The 23,976-nt window shown below is 39.1% G+C and overlaps 1 protein-coding gene across 3 annotated transcripts; it reads left to right on the top strand.

Moving 5' to 3' along the window:
* The first annotated feature begins 404 nt into the window (after window positions 1-404).
* On the top strand, window positions 405-23,880 carry LOC116715895 (multidrug resistance-associated protein 4-like). 3 transcript variants are annotated; one of them, XM_032556612.1, is made up of 31 exons: window positions 413-761; window positions 2,229-2,339; window positions 5,379-5,499; window positions 6,387-6,611; window positions 6,702-6,791; window positions 6,865-7,028; window positions 8,494-8,619; window positions 9,452-9,701; window positions 11,155-11,262; window positions 11,347-11,436; window positions 12,671-12,862; window positions 13,089-13,183; window positions 13,438-13,524; window positions 13,878-13,974; window positions 14,713-14,892; window positions 15,432-15,569; window positions 16,243-16,280; window positions 16,359-16,474; window positions 16,535-16,681; window positions 17,084-17,163; window positions 17,720-17,870; window positions 17,952-18,071; window positions 18,149-18,259; window positions 18,560-18,660; window positions 19,544-19,735; window positions 20,005-20,160; window positions 21,194-21,283; window positions 21,357-21,529; window positions 21,620-21,725; window positions 22,266-22,400; window positions 22,480-23,880. In XM_032556612.1, exons 1-31 carry the CDS (start codon window positions 688-690, stop codon window positions 22,555-22,557), a joined length of 3,942 nt encoding a protein of 1,313 aa, XP_032412503.1. In that variant the 5' UTR covers window positions 413-687; the 3' UTR covers window positions 22,558-23,880. The 3 variants fall into 3 exon arrangements, with proteins under 3 accessions (XP_032412504.1, XP_032412503.1, XP_032412505.1); XM_032556613.1 differs by lacking the exon at window positions 22,480-23,880 and having other exon boundaries at window positions 405-761; window positions 21,625-21,725; window positions 22,266-22,434; XM_032556614.1 differs by lacking the exons at window positions 2,229-2,339; window positions 5,379-5,499 and having other exon boundaries at window positions 419-761.
* The last annotated feature ends 96 nt before the right edge of the window (window positions 23,881-23,976 follow it).

Consider the following 23,976-nt stretch of genomic DNA (forward strand, 5'->3'; position numbering starts at 1 on the left):
GGGCTGACCACCCGAATCCCGCTAATCGCTGACACGCCCGGCCCGGCTCCCGCTCCTGCATTACACGCCATTTGTCTTTGTAAATAAATCTTTAATCTGATCTCCTGACAGTATCTTTGCATGTGGGTTCGGAGAGTTCAACACAACATGACAGTCCTTGAAATGCCAAATTTCCTCCTAACTTTATATTTCGGTCTGTCTGGTTACATAATTATATATGAAATGACAGTTTAATCAGAGTACTTGAGTAGACTTTCTACCAAATACTTTTAGATGGTTATTTTTTTTACTTGAATTAAAATATGTTGACGTAGTGCTACATTGTTTTGCTGCGCTATCTGTGTAAAATATTCCTATTCTGAGCCTGAATTTTAAAAACTCAAACGCGGTGAAGCGTTTTTCATGTGATTTTCACGACCGCAATCATTGGCTGGACTCGGGTCACGTGATAAGAAATATGTAAACACGAACCCAGAATCCATAGTTCGCTACAGAAAGACAACCGACAGTGAAGCTAATTGAACTATCTCACTTTCCCTTCCAGCTTTCCTGCGCCATTTGCGCACCAGCTGACTGCGAAGGCGCAGCTGCAGCTGCGCAGAGTCCCCGCCTGCCTGCCTGTCCTGTCAGCGATTTGCTCCAGGGCCGGACATCAGCGCAGCCGGCTGAGCCGATGACAGTCCGAGCATGGAGAACCCGGAGAAAGGAGGCAGGAGGAACCCGCTGGCCACCGCCAGCCTCTTCTCCAAACTCTTCCTCTGGTAAGAGAAGCAGCGCGGCGCGTTACTGCAGCCAGGAAATGTTTAGATGTTAGTATTACTGCAAACGAACCGTGGATCGGTGCTAATCAGTTTTGGTTCTGCATTAAAACTTTGTGAATAACTGCAGATATTTTCTCAGGCCGCCGCTAAAAATATTCAAAATGAAAACAAGACTGTAGGACTGACGGCTGCGCTGAACGTTCCGTCTGTACATGACGGATCTTTGTAAGAGATTATTGACTTTTAAATCTGTATTTAATTTGATCAAATGAAAAAATGGCAATACTTTTTGCTCATTTTTTTCTGAGTATATTTTGGTAAATTGTAATATCAGGCTAAGATGATGTTAAATTTAATTTAAAAAGAAAAAAAGTCTCTTAAATAACTTTATTTACGTTGTAAATGTCCTCTACTTTTCTAAAGAGGAATTTTACAAACTCTTGCAGGAAAAACTATATTTTGTCCACTTTATGTGTTTTTGAGCTTCTTTCATTTTACTCTACTGGTCTCATAGTTACTATTTGACTTAGTTTAGATGTTTGTTTTGGCTTCGTTTCTTAGATTAATATTTTTTAAAAGCTTGCATTCAGTTATTGTTTTTGCTGCATATCCCAAGTTTGCTTGAGCTTAAAGTCAACAACTTATCGATTTAATTTGATCAAAGTTTAGACTTTGGTTTCTGGGTTGGATGTAAACTCATAAGTCTAGTTTGCCTCTCAGGATCCATAAAAACTACGTCTGAAACAATTTGTCAGATTAATTGGGATGAAGTGATTAAGTCATTCAAGTTTATTTGTAGCTCATATTTCAGCAACACTGCACTTCAAAGTGCTTTACATCATGAAGACATAAAAATAAAAACATCACACAGTCAGCCATTGTGGAAAAACAATAACAAACGTAACATTTTGTCAAATAAGGTCATTAAAATCTACAATAAACATCAAATATGTTGGTCAATCTTCCATTTATTGTCAATCAAAGGCAGCTCTGAGTTAAAGGAACTCTGTGTTTCAGCAGTTTTGCAGTTTTCTGGAACTTTGTTCCAGATTTGTGGTACGTAGAAGCTGAATGCTGCGTCTCCATGTTTGTAGATTATTGGAATAACAGTCAACTAATTTAGTAATTTAATTGTTAACTGGAGTAAAATGACCAAAAAAATAATTCTGATTTGTAATTGAGCCGAAACTGTACAAAAAAGTGGCACAGTTCAAGTTTTTATTGCATTTTAGGCAATAAAAATGTTTATTTTTTATTTAAAAGGAGGAATTTGTTTATTTGCCTTTTTTAGGATATTTTTAATACTATATTACAAAAACATAAGAGGTTAAATGAAAAATCTGCAGAATTAAGATAAATAGTCAGAATAATTGGTAGCTAGTATAGCGGTTAGTTGCAGATGTATAAACAGCTGTGGTGGTTTCGGTGTTGCTGGGTTGATTTGGACTCTTTGTGGTTCTGGTTCAGTTGGTTGACGCCGCTGATGCGCCGCGGTCACAAGCAGCGACTCAACGAGAACGACATGTACGACGTTCTGCCAGAGGATCGCTCCGAAAACCTGGGAGAAGATCTGCAGAGGTACGCAGACCCGGTTACTTCACTAATGAATCTAAACCACCGAGTCGGTTCAAAACGTGCAGAGATTTATGGGTGGGTCCAAAATGGAAGCTGAGTTTCCACCTGATCTGGAAGATCCAGACTGGTTTAATCTGGATTAGTTTCGCTCTTCAAACCGTCCTGTGGCTCTGAAAGTTTATCTACTCTTGTTTAGGGATAATAAAATCCTTTTTCTTGATGGGTTTTAATTCAATTTGTTTTTATCTTTATTCTGAACAAAACCCAGTAACTGAAATATACTTCACCCTCCCAGTATAACACACAACTGTGTTTGATTTGTTACGGCTGCAGTGGGTCTCTGCCCTTGTTTCCTTGTAGGGTTCTGGATCCAGGCCTTCTGCAGGTGTTATGTTTTTCCCTGATTGTTGCTCTGCTGCTTTAAAAGCTGCCATGCTGCAACAGACTGGAGGCTTTTCCCCTCTCCCTCCTCAGAACCCCATTTGGTTTGGTTTGTATCTTATGGTTGAGTTTTGTTAGGTTTGTTTTGCATTTGCTTATTTCTGGTTGGCTATGGGTTTTGCATTAATTTATTTTGGTTTCTCATTTCAAGTAATTCCCTTTCCAGGCTTTATTTCTTTAGTATAATTTAATAAATTAAATTTTCATTTAATCAGAAATTCTTTGTGTGGTCTCCTTTAATGTTACCCCACCAAACGAGCCTGGTGGACGTAACGGATTGAACCACGCGTAGCTTTGATTGCGGCGTACGTTTTCCCTGGAAATGTTTTTGTTGCGACACAGAAAGTCAAATCTCTCATTTCCAGTCCGAGTTTTAGGATTGTTATTGGCAGCTTGTTCAGGAGAAGAGATGAGCTGCGTAAAGATTTCTCCTTCTTAACTAGATCTGATCTCTGTGGTCGTGCTTCCTGAAGCACTTTTTCTATAATAAGAGTCTGTTAAACTCTACTGTTGTGATGCCCTGTGAGATGAATCATTTATCTGCCATGTGACATGAATAAGAAGCAGTTTATTGTATAAGTTTAAAGTAAAGCACTAGTATTTTTGTTAATTTAAATCCGTCCATTTGGCCTAAATATAGGGAATAAGCAGAATAGCTGACTGGTTGCAATTGAAGGCCTATTTCTGGTAACACCTTAGTTATTTTTTGAGAGAACAAATGGCCTCATAACAGGTCAGGGAGAAAGATAAGACGTTTAAACAGGATTAGCTTATAAATATTACCTCAAGCTCTGAGCAACTTGCAGAGTTCTGTTACATCCTTTATCTGAGGAGGCAAAGCGAGAACAAATAGTCGATTAAGAGTCGATCAATAGTTATTATCGATTGTTTTTTTGTTTTAAACAGCTTAAACGAAGCCATACTGGTGGCCTGACCTTTCCTGTTTTATCCTGTTTTCACTCCACAACGTTAAGCAGTTATTAGGCACAGTAGCAAAACCTTAAATTGCTGCTGCGCAAGTTACTTAACAGGTTGTTGCTAGGTAACCAAAGAATTAATGGGTTGCTAGGTAACCAAAGAGTGAGCGAGGTAGTTGACTAAACCAACCTAGCTTAGCGCGCTGTGAGAGTTATGTATTATCTATTAATACTTATTGCGTCCAGCTCTATGTTTAAGATAATTGGAGGATATTTTAACAAATATGCCCTTTTACTGTTGCATCATAATTATTTTTGTGCTGATAAAATGCATTGAAGTTTATTTATTTTACTTGAGGAAATGTGAAAGTTCAAAAGGATTTAATAATTTTGTGTGCTGTGAAATTAGCACACCAACTTCTTTGCCTCGTTTTCTTGTCTGGGTTTGGTCAAGAGTTGCACCTCTGACAAAAACATTGGGGATCCATGCAGGCATCAACAGTGAGCTGCATTTCTACTGCTTGATGTTCTGTTAGACTTTGGACTGCAAGTCGAGCTAAAGATTAGCTCTATTGCTTAATGCATTAATTAAGCCCTAAGGTGAGAATCTGCACTGCTCAGGAAAACCTCCAAACACTCAACAACTAATGTTGCTTCAAACATTTCAAGCTTCATTTAGCGCGTACAAAAACCTTTGAAGAAAGAAAACCAGAACAATTATTTATTTATAGGAGAAGACACAAGTTCACATACTGAAAGACCACAAGTTGTTTGGAATATTGTCTTTGGAAAAAAATGGGATCAATGAGTCTTGGCAATTGTTGGTTCTTACCTTTACATTCCTACATTTACATTTTTATGTCCGACAGCCGTTTTTACCTTTTGACAGATGAGTGAGCTCTCGTTTTTCTTGTAGATCCAGTTCTTGACAACATCACCAACATTGGGTAGCCTGGTTAAGTCCAAAGATAACTGAAAACAAGCTAACCTAAGGAACAGGTCTTATCTTGGTGATATGAAAACTGGTTAGCACCTCTATTAGCGTCTCTGTAAATCATATTGGGAGAAATTAACTTATTTTTGACAATATGTAAAAGCCAAGACAGGTAATGGAGCGAAGTTACAAATATGATCTGATAAGACTGGTGATATGGAGTTTGTTTGTTCTTGAGGTGAATCTCCAGTCTAGTTTAGCACATTTTAGCAACAAGGAAGTTCAAAGTGCTTTACATGATAAAGATCATTAGATGATATTTAAGCCCTTTAGCTTGTGTGAATGATAAAGTTGAGATGTACTCATTCAGAAAACTTTTTCTTTTCTGTCTGAACAATCAAAACAGATTAATAAATTTAACTGACAGCCAATCAGAAAGATATAATAATGTAAAAATAATGTTTTCCTGAATTTCCCGTTTGTGAGATAATAAAAGGTATTTCTATCTTCTATTGCCATCTTGAAGAAGAGATTTGAAATGTTGTCTAATTAGATCCTGGTATGTTAATGTTTGACCTGCTCTGAGTAAAGATTTACCAGTTTCACTGTTGCTGCATTTACCTCAGGACTTAAAACTGGACGCTGAGTCAGCAAATAAACTCACATTTATTCACTCTATGTAAACATGAAAGGCTTTTGTTGGAGACTTATTTGTTTTAATAAAATATTAATCCATTTGTTTTCTCCTAGAATTTGGACCCAAGAAGTAAGAAGTGCGAGAAAGGAACTCCGGGATCCAAAACTGACCCGAGTTCTCGCTAAGGCTTATGGGAAATCTTACGCTCTGGCTGGACTGTATGTATTCTCACTGGTATGTTCTGGAAGTTATTTATATTTTATTAATAATTAATCACTTCTGGATTTATATTTACACCTTAAATTATATTTTGTGTCCTAAATCACAGATTGAATTTAAAATGTGTTATCAGAAACGGATTTATTTATTTTAGTTGGATACGGTAGCTAAATTAAATTCTCATGTATTGTTGGGTTCTAAGCTTCAAAAACAAGTTATCACACTTACATGTTTAAGATCATAAAACCAACTTTATTCTCAGACTAAGATCAGCTGGGTAAATACAGACAACAGCTTTTAAATGATAATAAGTTAGAAAGCAAGATTCAAGTCAAAATGGCTTCTTACATCTGGCACCAAAGCTTTTTATCAAAAAACCTTTTTTTTAAAAAAAAATATATATATTGTTGTACAAGGCTTATATTGTACGACAATATAATTTCACAATTATATTTTCTTACAACTTCTGGATCCGTCACTGCATCAACACACCTGAATTAAAGATGTGGTTGACCAACATTTAATCTAAAGGAGGTAAAGGAGCCAATTGATGAAGAAAAGGTGAATCCAATGTTGGTACTCAAGAACCAGAAATGGAGTAATCTTTTAAATAAATGTTTATTTCATTAAGTGGATAAATTTTTATAGACACAAGGCTGTGAGAACAAATGCGTCTAGAGTTAATCTCCAAATTTGAACCATTTCACAGCTACGCTTCTGATGCGTTCAGCGAAACAGATCAAATCCTATTTATTTTGTGTAAATAGGGTTAATATTCCAATGTAAATAAATTGGAATATTATCATAAATTTTCTCTTTTAATACTTAAATGTTTTCCCATTTTAGCTTCAAAAGGTTGCATGTTTAATTAAAAACTAACAGCTTCTTTCTTTCTCTTAAAGGAAGCCATTAAGGTCGTCCAACCTCTTCTTCTGGGGAAAATAATTGAGTATTTTGAGAACTATAACCCAGACGATGCTGCTGGTCTTCACACGGCGTACGGCTTTGCTGCTGCCATGTCCATCTCCACCTTCGCGCTGACGATCCTCCAACATCTTTACTACTATCAGGTTCTCCGAGTTGGCATGAGGATTCGAGTGGCCATGTGTCACGTGATCTACCAGAAGGTCAGTGAAATATTTGGACGATCTGCAACAGAAATCGTGGATTAAATTGGTCCAGTTTCCGTCACCTGACAGTAAAATTTCTCTCACCAGGCTCTGCGTCTCAGCAGCGACTCGATGGGACGAACAACCACCGGGCAAATCGTCAACCTTCTTTCTAATGATGTAAACCGCTTTGACGAGGTAAGCTAATGCTAAGCTAAGCGGTCCAATGTGAATTCATGTTTTCGCTCACTGGTGTTGTCCGTCCCTGTAGATTATACTGAACCTGCACTACCTGTGGGTTGGACCGCTCCAGGCGCTGGTCATCATCATTTTCCTGTGGTCTGAAATCGGCCCTTCCTGTCTGGCCGGCGTGGCCGCCATCGCCCTCATGATGCCGGTTCAGACGTGGTTCGGAAAACTGTTTGGCATCTTCAGGTGAGAAACAGAAACACTCACTCTTCATACCTATAAAATGTGATTTTAATAGTTTAGGGTTTTAGTTTACTTTTATTTTGTTATGACATTTTTGTATAATTCAGTTAGTTTCATTTTTTTACAGTGTGTTTTAGTTTTTTCATGCTTTGGTTCATTTTTAAGTGCAGAATTCAGCTGTGATTATGTCTCAAGGTTTCCACGGTGGTTGGGCGCTAGGGCGGTCATTCATCCAGCAGCCTGTCGTGTTTTTGAGTTAAAAAATGTTTAAAGTTGACAGGAAATTTGAAAATATCACTTCATAATTTGTTTTTTTGGAAGAATAATATCTGAACACCAACAATAAAGGCTTAAAAATGAAAGCATTTAAAAAGAAACTTACATACATAAGCAATGCTTAGCCTGGTGGGGGCACAAGTAAAGCCTGGTGGCCCGCCAGGCTTATAATACACTGGGGGAAACCCTGTGTTTATATCAATTTGGTTATGATTGCTCAACAGAAGATAACATTTCGAAAATAATCCTTCAGTTATTGTTGAACATCCATCTCCCATCTTTTGCTGTCGCCATTTTGCGGACAGCTGACGTAAACTGCTTGTGTGGAGAAGAAAAATAAATTTCACATCAGTTCAAAAGGCTAATAAGGTTAGTTAATTAATTACTGCTTTTATTTCAGTTAATGAAAATGTTTTCAGTCACTTTACTAAATTATTCAACCTCCTTTCTGTCACATTACAACTGAAAACCTTTTGACATCTTATTGGGGTTTTTGCAAATGCGAACCGGATGCAAACGTACGCCACACACACATTTTAAAGTTAAAATGTGATGTTTGTAAAATCAAGATTAGCTTTAACCATTAAAACCCTGAGAGCCATTTTCACTTTCAGTTCTCACAAATATTATTTCTCTGGAGCCGCAAAAAAGCTACAATTCTCTTAAAAAACTGATTCTAGAAATATCAACTCAAAAAATTTGTATTTAATGGTTTAAAGGAAAGAACGACAATTTTAATATTAATATTTTAAAGAAATTTTCTATTATTTCAGGAAATAAGAAAAAACAACTGCAAATAGTAATAATTGTAGGAATAACAAATATTTTTCTGGGCCTGAAAAGCAGCATATATAAAGGAAACTACAAACTCAACATAGTTTTTGTGAAATCCTTTAATGTGAAGCTTTCTAATGTTTTCTTTCTCTCCATTTTTGTTATGCCGTGTTAAATCCTGGCATTGAACGTGGACAAATTCGCTTTAGAGGTTATTCCCATTCAAATGTTGTGAAACTAGTTTGTTTTGCTGTTTAATTGGTCGTCGCTGCATAATAATGAGTCATAATAATGCATGTTGGGACTGAACCGGATTCCTGCAAACACCAAAGAAGCATCTTGGGAAGTTTTCTTTTTTCACATTAGAAATAGAAGCATTTTCTTCCTGAGGAACCTGAAGAGCTTCGCGTTTCCGCAGGAGCAAAACGGCCGTCCTCACCGACAGCCGGATCCGCATCATGAACGAAGTGGTGTCTGGCATCAGGATAGTCAAGATGTACGCCTGGGAGAAACCGCTGTCGGCTCTCGTCACTGAAGTCCGACGGTAAAAATCGATTTCACGGTGAACGGAGCGGCTTTCGTAGAAGTTACTTTAACTGTTTTCAGTGTGGAATTAAAAAATTATGTCCTCCTTTTACCTCTTCACACATAAACATTGATTTGAATGGTTAGAAATGTTTTTATGTAGACTTCCTAATAAAAACAAATTCAATAAATTGGATTATAGTGAAACAAGACGAGCTTTAGTGTTACGAAGCAATGTTTTAGTCCAGAACGATTTTAATATGTTCATGTTTTTCACTGGAGTTTAAAGACAAAAAACAATTTCTACCCAAGAGCTGTTCACATCTAAAACCAGGTCTTTATTTATGTATTTATTTAATTGTTTTATAATTGTTAATTTTTTATTCTTAAAAAACTGGATTTAGAGACTTTCTCCTGAGCAAATGAGAAAAAAAAAATCAGTTTCTAGATGTTACAAATATGATGACAACCAACCAAATCATGCCCTCATAATAAAGTCATAAATGCTCATTTTTGGCATTAATGGATGTAAGTTTATCTCATCAAAAGCGCTCTCTCTCTACAGACCAGATATGATCCGTTTTAGATGGGAGGCTCGGTTTTCTTTAAAACTCCAGGGACGGAGAATAAATCTGTCCTTAGATCTGTGCTTTACAGCAGATTTATATTTGAAATGTGCAGGATTTGGTCCTGATCTTATTCCTTAGAAACAGCCTTGGGTAAAGCTGAAAACTGAAGCCTGCAGAATCACGTCAGATTGTTATTTATTTAGTTGATTTCACTTTAACTTCTGGTATCTACCAGCTGAGTTTTCCAGCCTTCACTCGCGGCGTTCTGTCCAATATTTCCAGGAAAGAAATCCGCCAGGTTTTGAAGAGCTCCTACCTGCGAGGACTCAACATGGCTTCTTTCTTCGCCAGTAGCAAGATCACGGTTTTCGTGACGTTCGCCGCCTACGCTCTGCTGGGGAACGCCATCACCGCCAGCAGCGTGTTTGTCACCGTGTCGCTCTACGGCACCATAAAGCTCACCGTCGCGCTGTTCTTCCCTCTCGCCATCGAAAAGATGTCAGAAACCATTGTGAGCGTTCATAGGATTAAGGTAATCTTCAACTTTACTACAAACTGGATTCAAACATTTTATTTAGTGGTTAAATACACCAGTAGGTTGGTCAAAACATTTAAAATCTGTTCATTCAGGATTTGAGCAGCTTGGATCGTTTATATCCCCTTAATGCTGATTGATGCATATTCTACACATACCACTATTCCAGCCATCTAGTGATCGATTTTATACCCAGTCATGCTAAAATTAGCATATTTTCAGATGAAATACCTGCATTTATGTCTGTTTTGGGTGCAATAGCTTGTGCCATCCACATTAATGGATATTAATGGATTTGCAAATCGATTTAGGCAGTAAAGGTTAATTTCTGATCACTAAGATAAATTTAACAGTGCAAATTAATAACATTATTTTCATCTCTACTAAGAACTGGAAGCAGTTGCAAACCAGACGTGTCTGTGCCATAATATCTTTAAAAAAAAAGATACTTTTAAGACTCAACATTCGGGTATCGGGGTCAAAAGACGGCGCAGTCGATGTGAGCAGGGATCCGTCTTGCTTTGTATTAACAGTTCAGGCTGGTGGTCGTATTTTTTTGGGCCCCTTTACAACAATGTAACTTTGTTAAAAGCCAACAGGCCAAGCCGTGTTTTGTTGCCGACCTGGTTCGTCCCTTTAAATTCTCCTGGTGGCCTACACAAATCCCGTCACAAAGCTTGAACATGCCGATGACCCGTCTGGATTTCATTGGCTTCTGCAGTCAAGTGATTGGATTTAGTGGAACATCAGATTTGTTTCATATATCTGCACAAAGAAACGAGGCGTTTCTGAACGCAAAGACTTCCATCCAATCAAGTTTGGTAAAACAAACGTTTTATTTACATATTGATACACATCAGGAAGTTGGCTCGCTCGCAAGAAAATGTTTAAAGCTGTAAAAAGCAAAGAATTGGTTTGTACTTTAGTTAGAAACCTCTCTCAATAATTTAAAACAAACTCAGTCATTTCCATTTGCACGATTTACTGTTTTTCTCTTTTTCTACCAAAAACTGGATGATAAAAGTTTTCAGTCTGCTGTTTTGGTTCCACCTTAACATGTTTTATGAAGGAAAAAATTGTTTACAGAGACTTTATAATTCATTTTATTTGCTGTCTTGTTTATTTATTTTGCATATTTGAAATCTTTTCCAGTTCCAGTGTTAAAACATTCTTTAGAATTTAAAGTTTCTTAATATATTACTTGAAAATGGTCTCAAAACAACAATATTATCTTTTGTCATAATAACTTCTGGGACAATTTATTGTCCAGTATAATTGATTATCATTCCAGGCTTAAAACTAAACGTCCTGCGCAACAAAAACCAAGACAGCTTCTGGTTTCGGTGGGGATTTTTGTAACTTAAGAAGTGGGAAATAAAAGACTGGAGGAGAAAATGTCTGCTGCGTTTTGTTATTGGTGAAAATCTTCTGTTTATTAACTTCCTTCCAGAATTTCCTCACGTTACAAGAAGTCGAGAGAAGAACCTTTGAACTGCACCTGGAGGAAATGAAGGACAGCGCCGTGGCGATGGAGAAGCTGAGCTGCTACTGGGACAAGGTTGGAAAATCTTCCACAGGGATTTAAAGCTTTTAGAAAATGTTTGGAGGGAAGAATTTCATCTTTTGTTGTTGGTTTGTCCAGACTTTGGACTCTCCGTCTCTGCAGAACATTTCTCTCTCGGTGAAACCGCATCAACTTTTAGCTGTGATTGGACCCGTAGGGGCTGGAAAGGTCAGTAACGGGGAGGTCAGAGGTCAGACGATTGGACAGGTTTTGTTTGGCCCCCAAATGCAATTAAAAGATTTTTGGCCCATGTGACAAAAAGTTTAAACACCCCAGAGCAGGGGTCGGCAACCAATGGCTCCGGAGCCACGTGAGGCTCTTTCATCCTTCTGTTGTGGCTCCCAGTGACTTTGGAAAATAGAATATTTTATTAAAATTAAATCATTTTAAAATAAATTTCTAAATCTGAAGATTATGGTAAACTTGTAACATTAAAACAAAAAGTTTTGAACATTTTTAGCACCCAAAATATACGTCATGTCCGCCGATGTGCAACAGGCATTCCTGGCGAACCCCACATGTCTGGCAGACCGCATTTTTTTTAGCGCACTGATTTATTGACTTTTTGATCCTGGCCTGGAAGATACATCATGAATAAATCCAAGAAAAGGAAACATTCTGAAGATGGCAGAACTTTTAATGCTACGTGGACAGATCATTTTGCTTTCACCGCTGATGAAACTGGTTCACCTTCTGCTTAATATGTGGCGAAAGACTGACAAACAACAAGAAGTCAAATGTTGAAAGACACTTCGAGATCAAACACTCTGTCTTTGCTAAAAAATATCCCGAGGGAGAGGAGAGAAAAAAGGCCGTTTCGGAGCTGATGAGAAAGGCTGAAGCGAGCAGGAGTCACTTTTTTAATTCAGGAGGACAGGTGACCGAACACACGTGACGGGACACAGAAGCAGATTCATTTTTTGGTTTGCTTGGTTTGTTCAGTGCCGGTGGATAATATTTGGATAAGTTTTGATTTTTATCTCCTGAATAAGAGGACAGGTGACTACATTCTGTTTCTATGTTTCCTTCAGAGCGGGTTGGGTAAGTTTTGATTTTTATTTCTGAAATACAAAGACCCAAATAGACAGAAGGTATTTTGTTTGAAATTGAGCATCAACAAAGTGTAAAATGCGTTTTGTTACATGCAGAAATAAAATTTTGTGTTCTCTGCAGCAGTTCGTTGATTTCATAAACGCAACATAGTATCGATTTTTGTACATAGCATATACTGTAGGTTTTATATATATGACGTCAAAATGGGTTGTGGCTCCAAGTGCTTTCTTTTTATTGGGAGGCGGTCCCAAATGGCTCTTTGAGTAGAAAAGGTTGCCGACCCCTGACCCAGAGTTATTTGGTCAAACTTTTCCGCCTTCCTGTTTCTAACTTTTTCTTCCTCACTCAGTCTTCGTTGCTGAGTGCCATCCTGGGAGAGCTGCCGCGCGACACGGGCGCGCTGACGGTCAAAGGTCAGCTGGCCTACGCCTCGCAGCAGCCCTGGGTTTTCCCCGGAACCGTGCGCAGCAACATCCTGTTTGGGAGAGAGCTGAACCCGAAGAAGTACGAGAAAGTCCTGCGCTCCTGCGCTCTGAAGAAGGTGAGACGCGTTCACATGTTTGCATGAGAGTAACAGGGTTTTATTTGAACAATACCATAGATGTGAAGTATGTAAGAATGTATTGATTATTCTTTGAATTTCTTTTGTTTAGTCAACAAGTAGCTTCTCTAGACGGTTATTTCTATCTGAACAGAACTGTAATACAGATTGTTGGCCGTCTTACAGCTCAAACCTTTTTATTTTTTTAAATCTTGTTGCTTTTAAGGATCTGGAGCTTTTTCCTGACGGAGATCTGACTCTGATCGGGGACAGAGGAGCCACTCTGAGCGGAGGACAGAAAGCTCGGCTTAACCTGGCCAGGTGTGGAGACAGTCGCTGACATCATCAAGCTTCATAAAGAAAAAGAAACCATATCAGACGAGACATTTTTTATGTTGCATTTAGTTTCACACAGAAACCACAAATTGCCTCATTTCCTAATAGGAAGTCTGGACATTTCATGGATACTTTCTCTTTAAATCCTTCTGATTCAAATATTTGTTGATATTTTTATATATTTGCACTAAATGTAAGCTGACATGATGGAGTAATTAAAGCAAAAATGTTTGGTTCAGGGCCGTGTATCAGGACGCAGACATCTACCTGCTGGACGACCCCTTAAGTGCCGTAGATGCAGAAGTTGGAAAGCATCTTTTTGAACAGTGAGTGAAACTTTCTCTTTTATTCATCAATCATAAATGTTTTACAATTTTCTTATGTAAGAAATAGGTTATTAAAAATCAAAATGAACAGTAGTTGACAGCTATTAGTAAATAATTCCTAGATGTTTGATTTTTCTGTATTAAAAAGCATTTTTAGTGATTTTATAGCCGAGTTTTAGCTTTTTTTATGTTGACTTGTTGCAGCAGAGTAACAGGAAATGCCGGAGGGCCGGATTATGACTTGTCTGTGTTTGTTTCTGGCTGCCACGCTCCTTCGCCCCTTCAGGGTGAAATAAATACACCTTGGTTCATTTCTCTAAATCGCTGTTAATCGGTTGGCTGTCGACGGGCAGGTGCATCTGCGGGTTGCTGCAAAACAAATGTCGTGTCCTGGTAACGCACCAGCTGCAGTATCTGAAGGCCGCAGACAAGATTCTGGTCCTCAGGGAGGTAAGAATGGTGAAACCACGGCTCTCTTTTTGTATAGATCCGTTTCAGTGTGACGTCATGCACCCAACTTCCTGCTGGAGGGCAAAAAGTTGCTCGCTAACGATCACTAGCATTGGTTTTAGCCGTTACGTTGTCAACATAACACCCTAAATCGTAAATGTATAAACATATAAAAGGAAAAAGGGACGCAGAGCTTTGCTACTAATTGTGAACGCTATGAAAAGTAGATGACAAGGTCAGGAAAAAGTTTTAAGTAAGAAAAAAAAATAGGGAGGGAGTGAGAAGTAGTTTATTTATGCTGGCTTGACTTTGTCAACCTTAGCATGTAGATTTTATGTGAAATTGGTTGTTGTGGTTTAGTCACAAAATAAAAACTGTGACAGATCATCAGTGGAGCACCACTGTGCCAGATTAGCTGCTTATTAATAATCACACATTAAACATAAAGCCTATAAACATGAAACTGTAACAGACTGAATGTTTTGTTGTTTGTGTGGGAAATATTTGAGTGTTTTTTGGTGTCGCTGTTTCAGTTGCTATGGCAACGAGTCTTTGTGTAGCACAGCCGACACAGAGAGCGGGAGAAAAGAAGTGGTTTTGAGTTGTTCTTCAACTGTTTCTTTTCCCTTCGCTGTGGCGCGTAGCACCGGTTTCAAAAGAAAGCGCGAAACATCTGGATGGAAACGATTCAAGGGTCAAAATGAAACGAGCCGGTTGTGTCGGCTTCCTTCCCTGCAGGGTCGCATCACGGGCCAGGGGAGCTACGAGGAGCTGCAGCGCTCCGGCCTGGACGTGGTTTCACTGCTGAGGAAAGACGAGGAGCAGGACTCCGATAAACTGTCTCTGCACAGTCAGTGGACCAACTCCTCCCACAGCAGCCTCCTGCCAGCGGACACCAGCTACTCTGACCAACCTCCTGTGGGTATATTTAAAAAAATGACAGTTTGATGATTGTATAAGGGAAAAATGTTTTTCATGTAACTTTGGATTATCGACACTTTAACGCATGTGATTAATCAGCGTTAATATGACATAGCACAGATTAATCTTTCACCTAAAAGCCTCGGTGGGTTACCTAGATAACAGCGACGAACGACAGCGATAGATGACAGCAGAAAGCAACAAAAGGTGAACATTTTCCAGCTTTCCTGTGTTTTATCACCGAAACAAGATAACCAAAATAACTTCCTTTAAACATTCCTGGAAAACAGAATCTCCAGACATGTTTGGTTTGAGACAATAAAACGTTTTATTAAAAACATGAATACAGTCACAGTTTTTGATATGGGCACTTACCCAGGGCGACATCAATGGGCGGGGCATCCAAGAACTAGAAATGAAAATATATCTTATTTCCCTTGAACAATTTTATTACTTGTATTCATGTGTAGAAGAGTGAACTTCCTTCAGTTCTAATTCATGGTTGCATTTTGAAAGTGTTGTGCGTCGTCGTGCAGGCGGAAGCGGCTCCAACGCTGGCGGAGGAGAGTCGAGCAGAAGGAAACGTCAACAGCCACATTTACCTCAAGTACTTCACTGCCGGCTGCAACTCGCTGGTTCTGCTGCTTATTGTTGTCATCAGTGTCGTAGCAGAGGTTTGTGTTGTCATAGCGATGCTAAACTTGATTCCTGTTGAACTACAGTATTGGTGAAAAATTCACTGTTCAGGTTTTATGGTTCGTATGTAAGCTTGGAGTTTTGACATAAAACATGGAGGAAACCTGGAGATTTGGAGTGAAGACTGAAGGAATAAATTATTCATGTGACAAAATACGGTTAATTTGTGAACAAGACAAGTAAGACTGGAACGATAAATCAATTATTGGAATAATTGTCAACAAATGTAGTAATTGGTTAATCATTAACTGGAGAGTACAGACTCCAGAAAGATAAATTCACCGAAAGAGCAACACAGTCAGAGCTGTGATTAAGACAAAACATTTTGTATTTCACATAAAAATAAAAAGGTTTATCTTCTACACTTTTAGCATTTAATAACTAATGGGTTAATCCAGAAAACAATCACTAGATCATCCGTACAGTGTATCGGTAAGTGAAGCAGAATGGGTCGAGCTTTTCACATGTTGACGTTTGATGTATTAATTTAGCAGCAGATGGATCCTTTGCTCATTTAAAGAAGGAATTTAATTAATCATTTTCATCTTTTAATTTATTTTTAATACTTAATAAAACGCACCAAGAATAATAGATAGAATGACAGTAACATAATTGTAATAATTTCCTGACGAACTTGTTGATGTTCCACAGGTTGCTTACATCCTGCAGGACTGGTGGCTGGTTTACTGGTGAGCGTCACCGTAATGTTTGTGCCGCGAGCCGCTGCGCGGCGTGTTTCTGATCTTTCCGTTCCGCGTGGCTCCCAGGGCGAGAGCCGACGTCTTCAACAGCTCGGCTCCCGTCGTCGGCATCAGAAACGGCGTCAACGCCACGCCAGCAGACGCCGAGTTTCACCTCGCCTTTTACCTCGGCGTCTACTCAGGTGAGCCTCACCTTCTGCGCGTGTAACCACGGCATCAGACTCACGCTCAGCTCGCCGCAGGTCTCACCGCGGCCGCCGTGGTCTTTGGGTTTGTCCGGAGTTTACTCATCTTCCACGGTTTGGTGAAATCGGCCCAGAATCTTCACAACAACATGTTCAACGCCGTCCTTCGCACTTACGTTCACTTCTTTGACATCAACCCAATCGGTGAGCCTTCCCACTGCAAAAACAACAAACATTACCAAGTATTTTTCTCTAGTTTTAGTGCAAATAACTTACTACACTTGAAATAAGACAAAGTAACTTTTCAGGAAAATATAGTAGCTTTTTTTTTTGATAAAAAGTTGTAGTTCTACTGGCAGGTTATTTAATTATTCCTGTCAGTGAAATGTTTTCCCATCATTATTAAGGAAGTATTCACTTAAATTAAGTCAATAATTCCTTAATATTCACTTGTAAGGTAATTTTCTCTTATTTAAACTGTAATAAGATAAAAACTAGACAAAAATATTAGGTAATATTTAATAATTTTGTTGTGTAATGTTGTTTCACAGACATATTCACATGCTGCACGGATAAAACGTCGTGTCTTGTTTTCTTTTGCTTTAGGAAGAATTCTCAACAGGTTTTCTAAAGACATTGGCCAAATGGACTCCATGCTGCCCATAACCTTTGTGGATTTTTACCAGGTGAAGAACTTAATGAATACGTCAAAAAACTTTCATTAATGTCGTATTTTTAATCTTAGTCATGGATTTTCTTTTTTTAGAAAACCAATCTAAAAGGAAACATTTTTAACTTTCCACTAAAATGTTTCACAAAAACATTAAAACAGAAAAAACGATATATTTTATCATCTGTTTCTCCTAAATGAGAAATTATGATGAAAACCTCAAATTTAAGTTTCTTGCAAAAAGTCATGCAACTAACTATTCTTAACTATTGTACTACAATAATCAATAAAAACTAAAAAATCAATTAAAAAACTAGCAGGGGAAGCCAGAAGAAATTTTTTTTATTCATAATATGTATTTAAATTATATATTTATATGAAGTTAATAGAGATTTAAATCTTTACTTTATAGATAAGATATTGTAAGAGTCACAGGAAATTATTCAAAATGAGTTAAATGTCAACGAGTCAGTCAGGATTGTGGAGGTAAATTGTGAAATCTAGTTAAATGTATTTGTTTTTTAAAACCTCCACGGTTCTCATCACCGTCTGGTTTCTTTTTTTTCTCCCAGCTGTTTCTGCAGAACGTCGGCGTGGTGGCGGTGGCCGCCTCAGTCATCCCTCTCATCCTCGTCCCCGTCGTCCCTCTGCTCCTCTTCTTCCTTTACTTGAGGCGCTACTACCTGCACACGTCTCGGGACGTCAAGCGACTCGAGTCAACGAGTGCGTCCGCCGACCGGAACAAATCCCAATAAAACAGTAAAAGATTGACAAGTTGTGTTGGTATTAATTTAATGTCTGCAGCTCGCAGTCCCGTCTTCTCCCACCTGTCGTCGTCTCTTCAGGGTTTGTGGACGATCCGAGCGTTCGGAGCCGAGGAGAGGCTGAGGATGACCTTTGACTCCTACCAGGACCTGCACTCAGGTCCTTGGCGCCTTCCCCATAAACCTGCTGCCGTGTGTCAGAAAATCTGATTTTATTGTAAATTTTCTGCGTTTCAGAAGCCTGGTTTCTGTTCCTGATGACTTCCAGATGGTTCGCTTTGCGGCTCGACAGCATTTCTTCCATATTCATCACTTTCACGGCGTTTGGCTGCATCCTGTTCAGAAACGGTGAGGTTTAGGACCGGAATCGCAAACCGGTTCTCACCTGAATCTGAGGAACTGATTCTCAGGATTCAGTTCCTTAGAATCGTTGAGCTCCGTTCAAACCTGTCTCCTGTCTTTTGTCGCTAAGCTGCTCTTTAACACTTAAACTAGAAGTTTTCCCTTCCAAATAAAAGCTTGGAACCTTAAGCATATCCAGAGTTTGTTACATTTACTTTAGTAACTGTTTTGGAAAAAATATACTTTAAGAAATATTCGTAAGAGTTTCACAACTCAATGAGAATAGAAAATTGTCATTGTTCACAGGTCTGGAGGCCGGGCAGGTGGGACTGGTTCTGACCTACGTTGTGACCCTGGTGGGAAACTTTCAGTGGAGCGTGAGACAAAGTGCAGAGGTGGAGAACATGGTACGTAATGTTAAGATGCAAACTGCTGTTCATCAAGTCAAAATGAAATATCCTAAGAGCTTCTGCTGCAGAATCTCACAGCAAAGTAAATTGTGAACCTTTTCTGTTTGCATCCCAGTATTTAAACCTGCAGACTTGTTTCTCTCCAGTCTCTCAGGATGGAGCAACTGAGCCTCTGCGCTCCGACCGCGACACCGGATCAGAAATCTTAGGAAATGTAGGACACGCAAAACAAATCCAAGTCTCTTAAGCTTTTCCAGATTCTCTCAAATTGAAATGACAACCATCAGCATATTTTATCGGATGTCGGGAGATCGTGTCGCTCATCTTGAAGAATTTATTTTGTTTTAGATTTGACTCAGTTTTCCAAAGGAAATAGAAAACCTGAATAATATTTTCTAAATATTCCTGGAGCACGACGCTGCCACTGCTACGCGTCACCCTGGGATCAAGGTTTTCATCCTTTTCACAATTAGACTGTGATGGGAAACAATTTGAAAACTTTTCCAAGGGATCTTGTTTTGTATTTATCACATGTTTAAAGAGGAGGAGTAACGGCAACTTTTCCTTGAGATTCTCTGTGAAGTTTGTGTGATATTTCCTAAAAATATCACATTTTTATGATCTCTGCGTCGGTTCAGGTTTTGTTTTTCTGTTTTGCTACAAACTTGTTTTAATTCGTCAAAATCTGATGTAACTGTGAATCTGGAAAACCTGCATAAACATTTATTTCTTTTCTCTTTTTAATCCGACGTTCACCAAATAAAAGTCACGGATGGAGCGGCGGTCCTTTTAGCTGCGCTTTCTAAACACAGGATGTTTTATATCTCATCAGGTTCTTTATTCTTTGACACTGATTTAAAAACGTTTGTCATATTTCCAGATGACGTCGGTGGAGCGAGCGGTGGAGTACACGGAGCTGGAGAGCGAAGCACCGTGGGAAACGGAGAAGCGTCCTCCTCCCGATTGGCCGAGCGAAGGCGCCGTGACCTTTGACACAGTCAGCTTCTCCTACACCGCAGACGGTCCGCTGGTCCTCAAAGACATCAGCGCTACAATTAAACCGAGTGAAAAGGTTTTACCAGAAACTGCCTCATTCTTCTTTATCGAAGTGACAAATAGGGCAGAAGAACTTTTCACGACACAAACGTTTCATATCAGACGATTTATTTTAATCGTTGATAGTTAATAGTTTTTTTTGTTACCTCTCAGCCATTCAGAAAAAATACAGACATATCCAGCACTTTATGTTTTTATTTGTATAAAGAATCTTTGTTCCAGTTCACATAGATTTTACATCAAACCAATAATCCCAGTTTCTTTCTCCAAATGATGATGTTCCAGTTGGGGATCGTCGGAAGAACCGGAGCCGGGAAAAGCTCTCTGATCTCGGCTCTGTTCCGCCTGGCAGAACCTCGGGGGAAAATCTACATCGACGGCGTTTTGACCTCTGACCTTGGCCTCCACGACCTGCGCCAGAAGATGTCCATCATTCCTCAGGTGATTGGAAACGGACCTCATCCGGCGATTATGTTAGAAAAACAATAACCAGTTTAAACCCGGTAGTGAGGGGAAAGAGACCAGTTTGACTGGGAGCAGCTTGGTGTTGGACTTTGGACCAGGTTCTTCAGGACCCAAACACACACGCTGTGTGTTCAGCCGGTCAAAGATTTACCACCAAGAGTTATCTACAGTCTGCTCTGGAAATTATTGTTGTCAATGCTGCTTTAAGCTACTTAAAATGTAACTTTTTAAAATCAGTGTTGCTGTTTTTCTTTGTCGCCATTTTCTTTGACTTTAGTGGAACTGGACAACATTCAGGTTTAAACAGGGAGGAAGTACACAGAAAAACACAACGTTAACCAAAAAACTCAACCAAACAAACAGTGACATTTACAATTACAAGCAATACTTTTTAATTTTACTTGAGCAATTTAATAAAAATATCAGAATTTTCAATCCTTAAACATCTTTTAACCAGATATTCACCAAACACAGACGCACACAGTTAGTTTTTCTTAAAGCTTCATCAGGTTTAAATTGAAAGAAACTGATTTTTCTAAGAATGACTTTGCCTGACGTAGTTATTTGTTGTTACTCCCACAAGAAATCTGGCTGGTTTTCCTTAAAATCTACATGCAACTTTAAATTTAGGTTTCTCTGATGATGTAATTTTTAATTATTAAATGATTGATCATTTGATCAGCTACTCAGTACTTGAGTAGAGTTTGTATCAAAAAACAATTTTACTGTGAAATAATTTATTGGACGTCTATTTTTTACAGTAACTTGAGTGAAATATGTTGAACCTGTGCTGCTCTTACTTTAGGACATTATTGTGAGCTCTTCCCTCTGAGTAAATCTAAAACTAAATAAAGTGCCAAATAGTGACACAAAGAAATGAGTAATTTTAGGGTGATTTAAAGTAGATATTGTGTTGCACATCAGTGCATCAGTTAGTTCAGCCTTGCAGCACAGAACTAGAGAGGATCATTAACGGTTCTGTTGTCTTTGTTTTCCCTCCGATCTGAAGGACCCGGTGTTGTTTACCGACACGCTGAGGAAGAACCTGGATCCCTTCGGCCGGCACTCTGACGAGGAGCTGTGGAAAGCTCTGGAGGAGGCGAGTGTTCACCACGTCTTCTTTAGTAACCGCGTCACATCACGACCGTCGGCGACGTTCCCGTCTCCCTCAGGTCCAGCTGAAGTCCGTAGCCGAGGAACTGCCGGGAAAGCTGGAGACGGTTCTGGCCGAGTCCGGCTCCAACTTCAGCGCGGGTCAGAGGCAGCTGGTGTGTTTGGCCAGGGCCGTCCTGAGGAGGAACCGCATCCTCATCATCGACGAGGCCACGGCCAACGTGGACCCCCGGTACGCTACGGAGAGAAACACACACACACACACACACACACACACACACACACACACGGAGGCCCGATCAGATCATCTTTGTTGTTGCAGGACAGACGAGCTGATTCAGAAAACCATCCGGGACAAGTTCAGGGAATGTACCGTTCTCACCATCGCTCACCGCCTCAACACCATCATAGACAGCGACCGGATCCTGGTGAGACTTCTGATTGGTAGATCTCTCTCTCTCTCTCTCTCTCTCTTTCGTTTCACCTGGGCCGTTTGGTCCTCTTGAATCCAGCTGGAGTTCATCTGGGAAGTTGTAATCCAACTGTGGTTTTCCTATGGAGGTCATTTTCAGTTTGGTTGAAGTGAATTCTGGTGCAGTTAGAAATCATTTGCCAAGTGGACCAGACACCACTCCAAAAGCAGGAAGTGGACTATAGCGCAGGGTATTCTGGGTAAATACAACCTAAACAAAGGAGTGAATCTCCAATTGATGAAATCTGATGTGACATTTAGTGAAGAAGGAAGTTGTTTTCATTTCATCTTTGGAGGTTTTCATGTCGTTTCCTTCAGCGGTTCTTGTTGCAGAGGCACATTGACCGACATACTTGATGTTTCTTTTCTTGACGATGGCGACTAAATGTAAAGTTTCAGTTGTTTATTAGTTTTATTTTCTCATATCAATCACTTTGAATTTTCATTTTGCTGAAATCTGCTGTACAAATAACTTTTACTTTTATTGTACCTGAAGGTTCTTGACGGTGGCATCATCCAGGAATTAGACCGACCCTTTGCTCTGCTGCAGAACCAAGACGGCGCCTTCTACAAGCTGGTCCAGCAGACGGGCCGGGCCGAGGCGGCGGCTCTGCTGGAATCAGCCGGACGGGTGAGTTGGAAATGTTTTTCTTTTTTTACCTCCCGGTAAATCTTCTGGCTCCCAGTTTACGGAACCAACGTTTCCACAGTCTGCACAGCGAGCCGAACCGAGCCACTCCCAGGACCCGAGAACGGAGCGGAGCATTCCAGAATCCAATGAAATGTGATGCGGACGTACAGGTGTTTCTGAGAAAAGTGTGAACAATTCAGTTCAAAAGGAGAAATTCATAACACACACACATGAATATCATATTGATATTTTTAACGTAGAAACGACGACCAATTTAGACAGTTTCTTCTTGCGAGGCACCGATCTGAGGTTTAGTATTTGCTGCTTGAAATCATTAAAAAGAAATTTTTTAACACAGGCATAAATATTGTGATGTAAGTTCAATAACTCTGCACCAGTGCAGCTCATTGAAATACACCAGTAGCTCCAGTAGTTTAAGAAAGAATGAAGTCAGACTGATGAAAACAACAAGTGGACTATCTCAGTTAAACATGTGGACAAATATTAGAAACGGTGCAGAAAGTACGATGAGTAATTATAAATAGAATTTAAAATAAATAATCAAGCAAGACGTAGCACACAGCACCAAATTCTTACCGAGGTAGAAAACTAACTTTTCATCGACACTCGATATGTTTTCTATCAGAACCGAATCTGGTATCAATATTTCTGGAGCCAGTTTCTCAACTTGCCAAATGATGCATGGAGTTCAAATGAAAACAAAGGAATAAGACGCCTGAAGTACATCATTAGTAGAAATTACTTCTTCAAGATGGTCTGTTTGATGAAAACGCATCCGTAGAGAAAAGAAGATGAAATATACTACTATGTATTTAGTAGTAATAATCTGTCAACAGAAACCCGTCTGGCTGCCGTGCAGCGTTTGGTCAGATTAGCTCCAATAGTTCATTCATTGAAGTATCTTTAATGCTGAGGCGTCGCTCTTTTTGTGACACCTTCTCTTCACTTTACAGCCGAGTTTATTGTAAATAAATCTCTTTAAAGTAAAAGCAAAATTGATTTAGAGCAGGATTATGAAATGGCCAGTATAAATATGCCAATGTTTTCTGTTGCCTTTCAGTGTTTATTTGTCTCTGTTTCAATTTGAAACGGTTTGCTCATGTTCAGATTTTATGTCTTTTTGTATCTTTACACTCCAAATGCTCCTTTAATTATTAGCAAGGAAGAAAGATAACTGCTGGCCGTCAATGTAAAGTTTGTAATTTTTTATGTTTTCTCATAAAGTACAGTTTAGAAAATGTGAAGTTCAGTGTTTTTCAGATGGTTTGGTGAATTAATTTGAAGAGAAACTCTGGACTCAAGTGATGAGATAAATCTGCTAAATTGGAACATTTGAAAGCCAAACACCTGGCTGATGTTCCTAAAAAGAATGAAATCAAAAGAAATCTTCCTAATAGAAACACAGCAATGGAGAAAAAAACTAATGTTGCTTTGTAGTGAAATAGAAACATGTCAGTAATCACACCAAAAAATCAACTAAACAAATGGAAGTATATGTTTCTAACCAAAGACTATGTATCTATATTTCTCTCAATGTGGTCATTTTAATTTAATC

The sequence above is a fragment of the Xiphophorus hellerii genome, chromosome 24, assembly GCF_003331165.1.
Source record: "Xiphophorus hellerii strain 12219 chromosome 24, Xiphophorus_hellerii-4.1, whole genome shotgun sequence".
Taxonomy (NCBI): domain Eukaryota; kingdom Metazoa; phylum Chordata; class Actinopteri; order Cyprinodontiformes; family Poeciliidae; genus Xiphophorus; species Xiphophorus hellerii.

What these genes read in the sequence shown, in the direction of transcription:
- LOC116715895 (XM_032556612.1), top strand. Translation starts at nt 688, where the DNA reads ATGGAGAACCCGGAGAAAGGAGGCAGGAGGAACCCGCTGGCCACCGCC. An exon ending in TAGACAGCGACCGGATCCTG is followed by an intron (nt 21,726 to 22,265) that starts GTGAGACTTCTG and finishes TTGTACCTGAAG; the next exon opens with GTTCTTGACGGTGGCATCAT. An exon ending in TGCTGGAATCAGCCGGACGG is followed by an intron (nt 22,401 to 22,479) that starts GTGAGTTGGAAA and finishes ACGTTTCCACAG; the next exon opens with TCTGCACAGCGAGCCGAACC.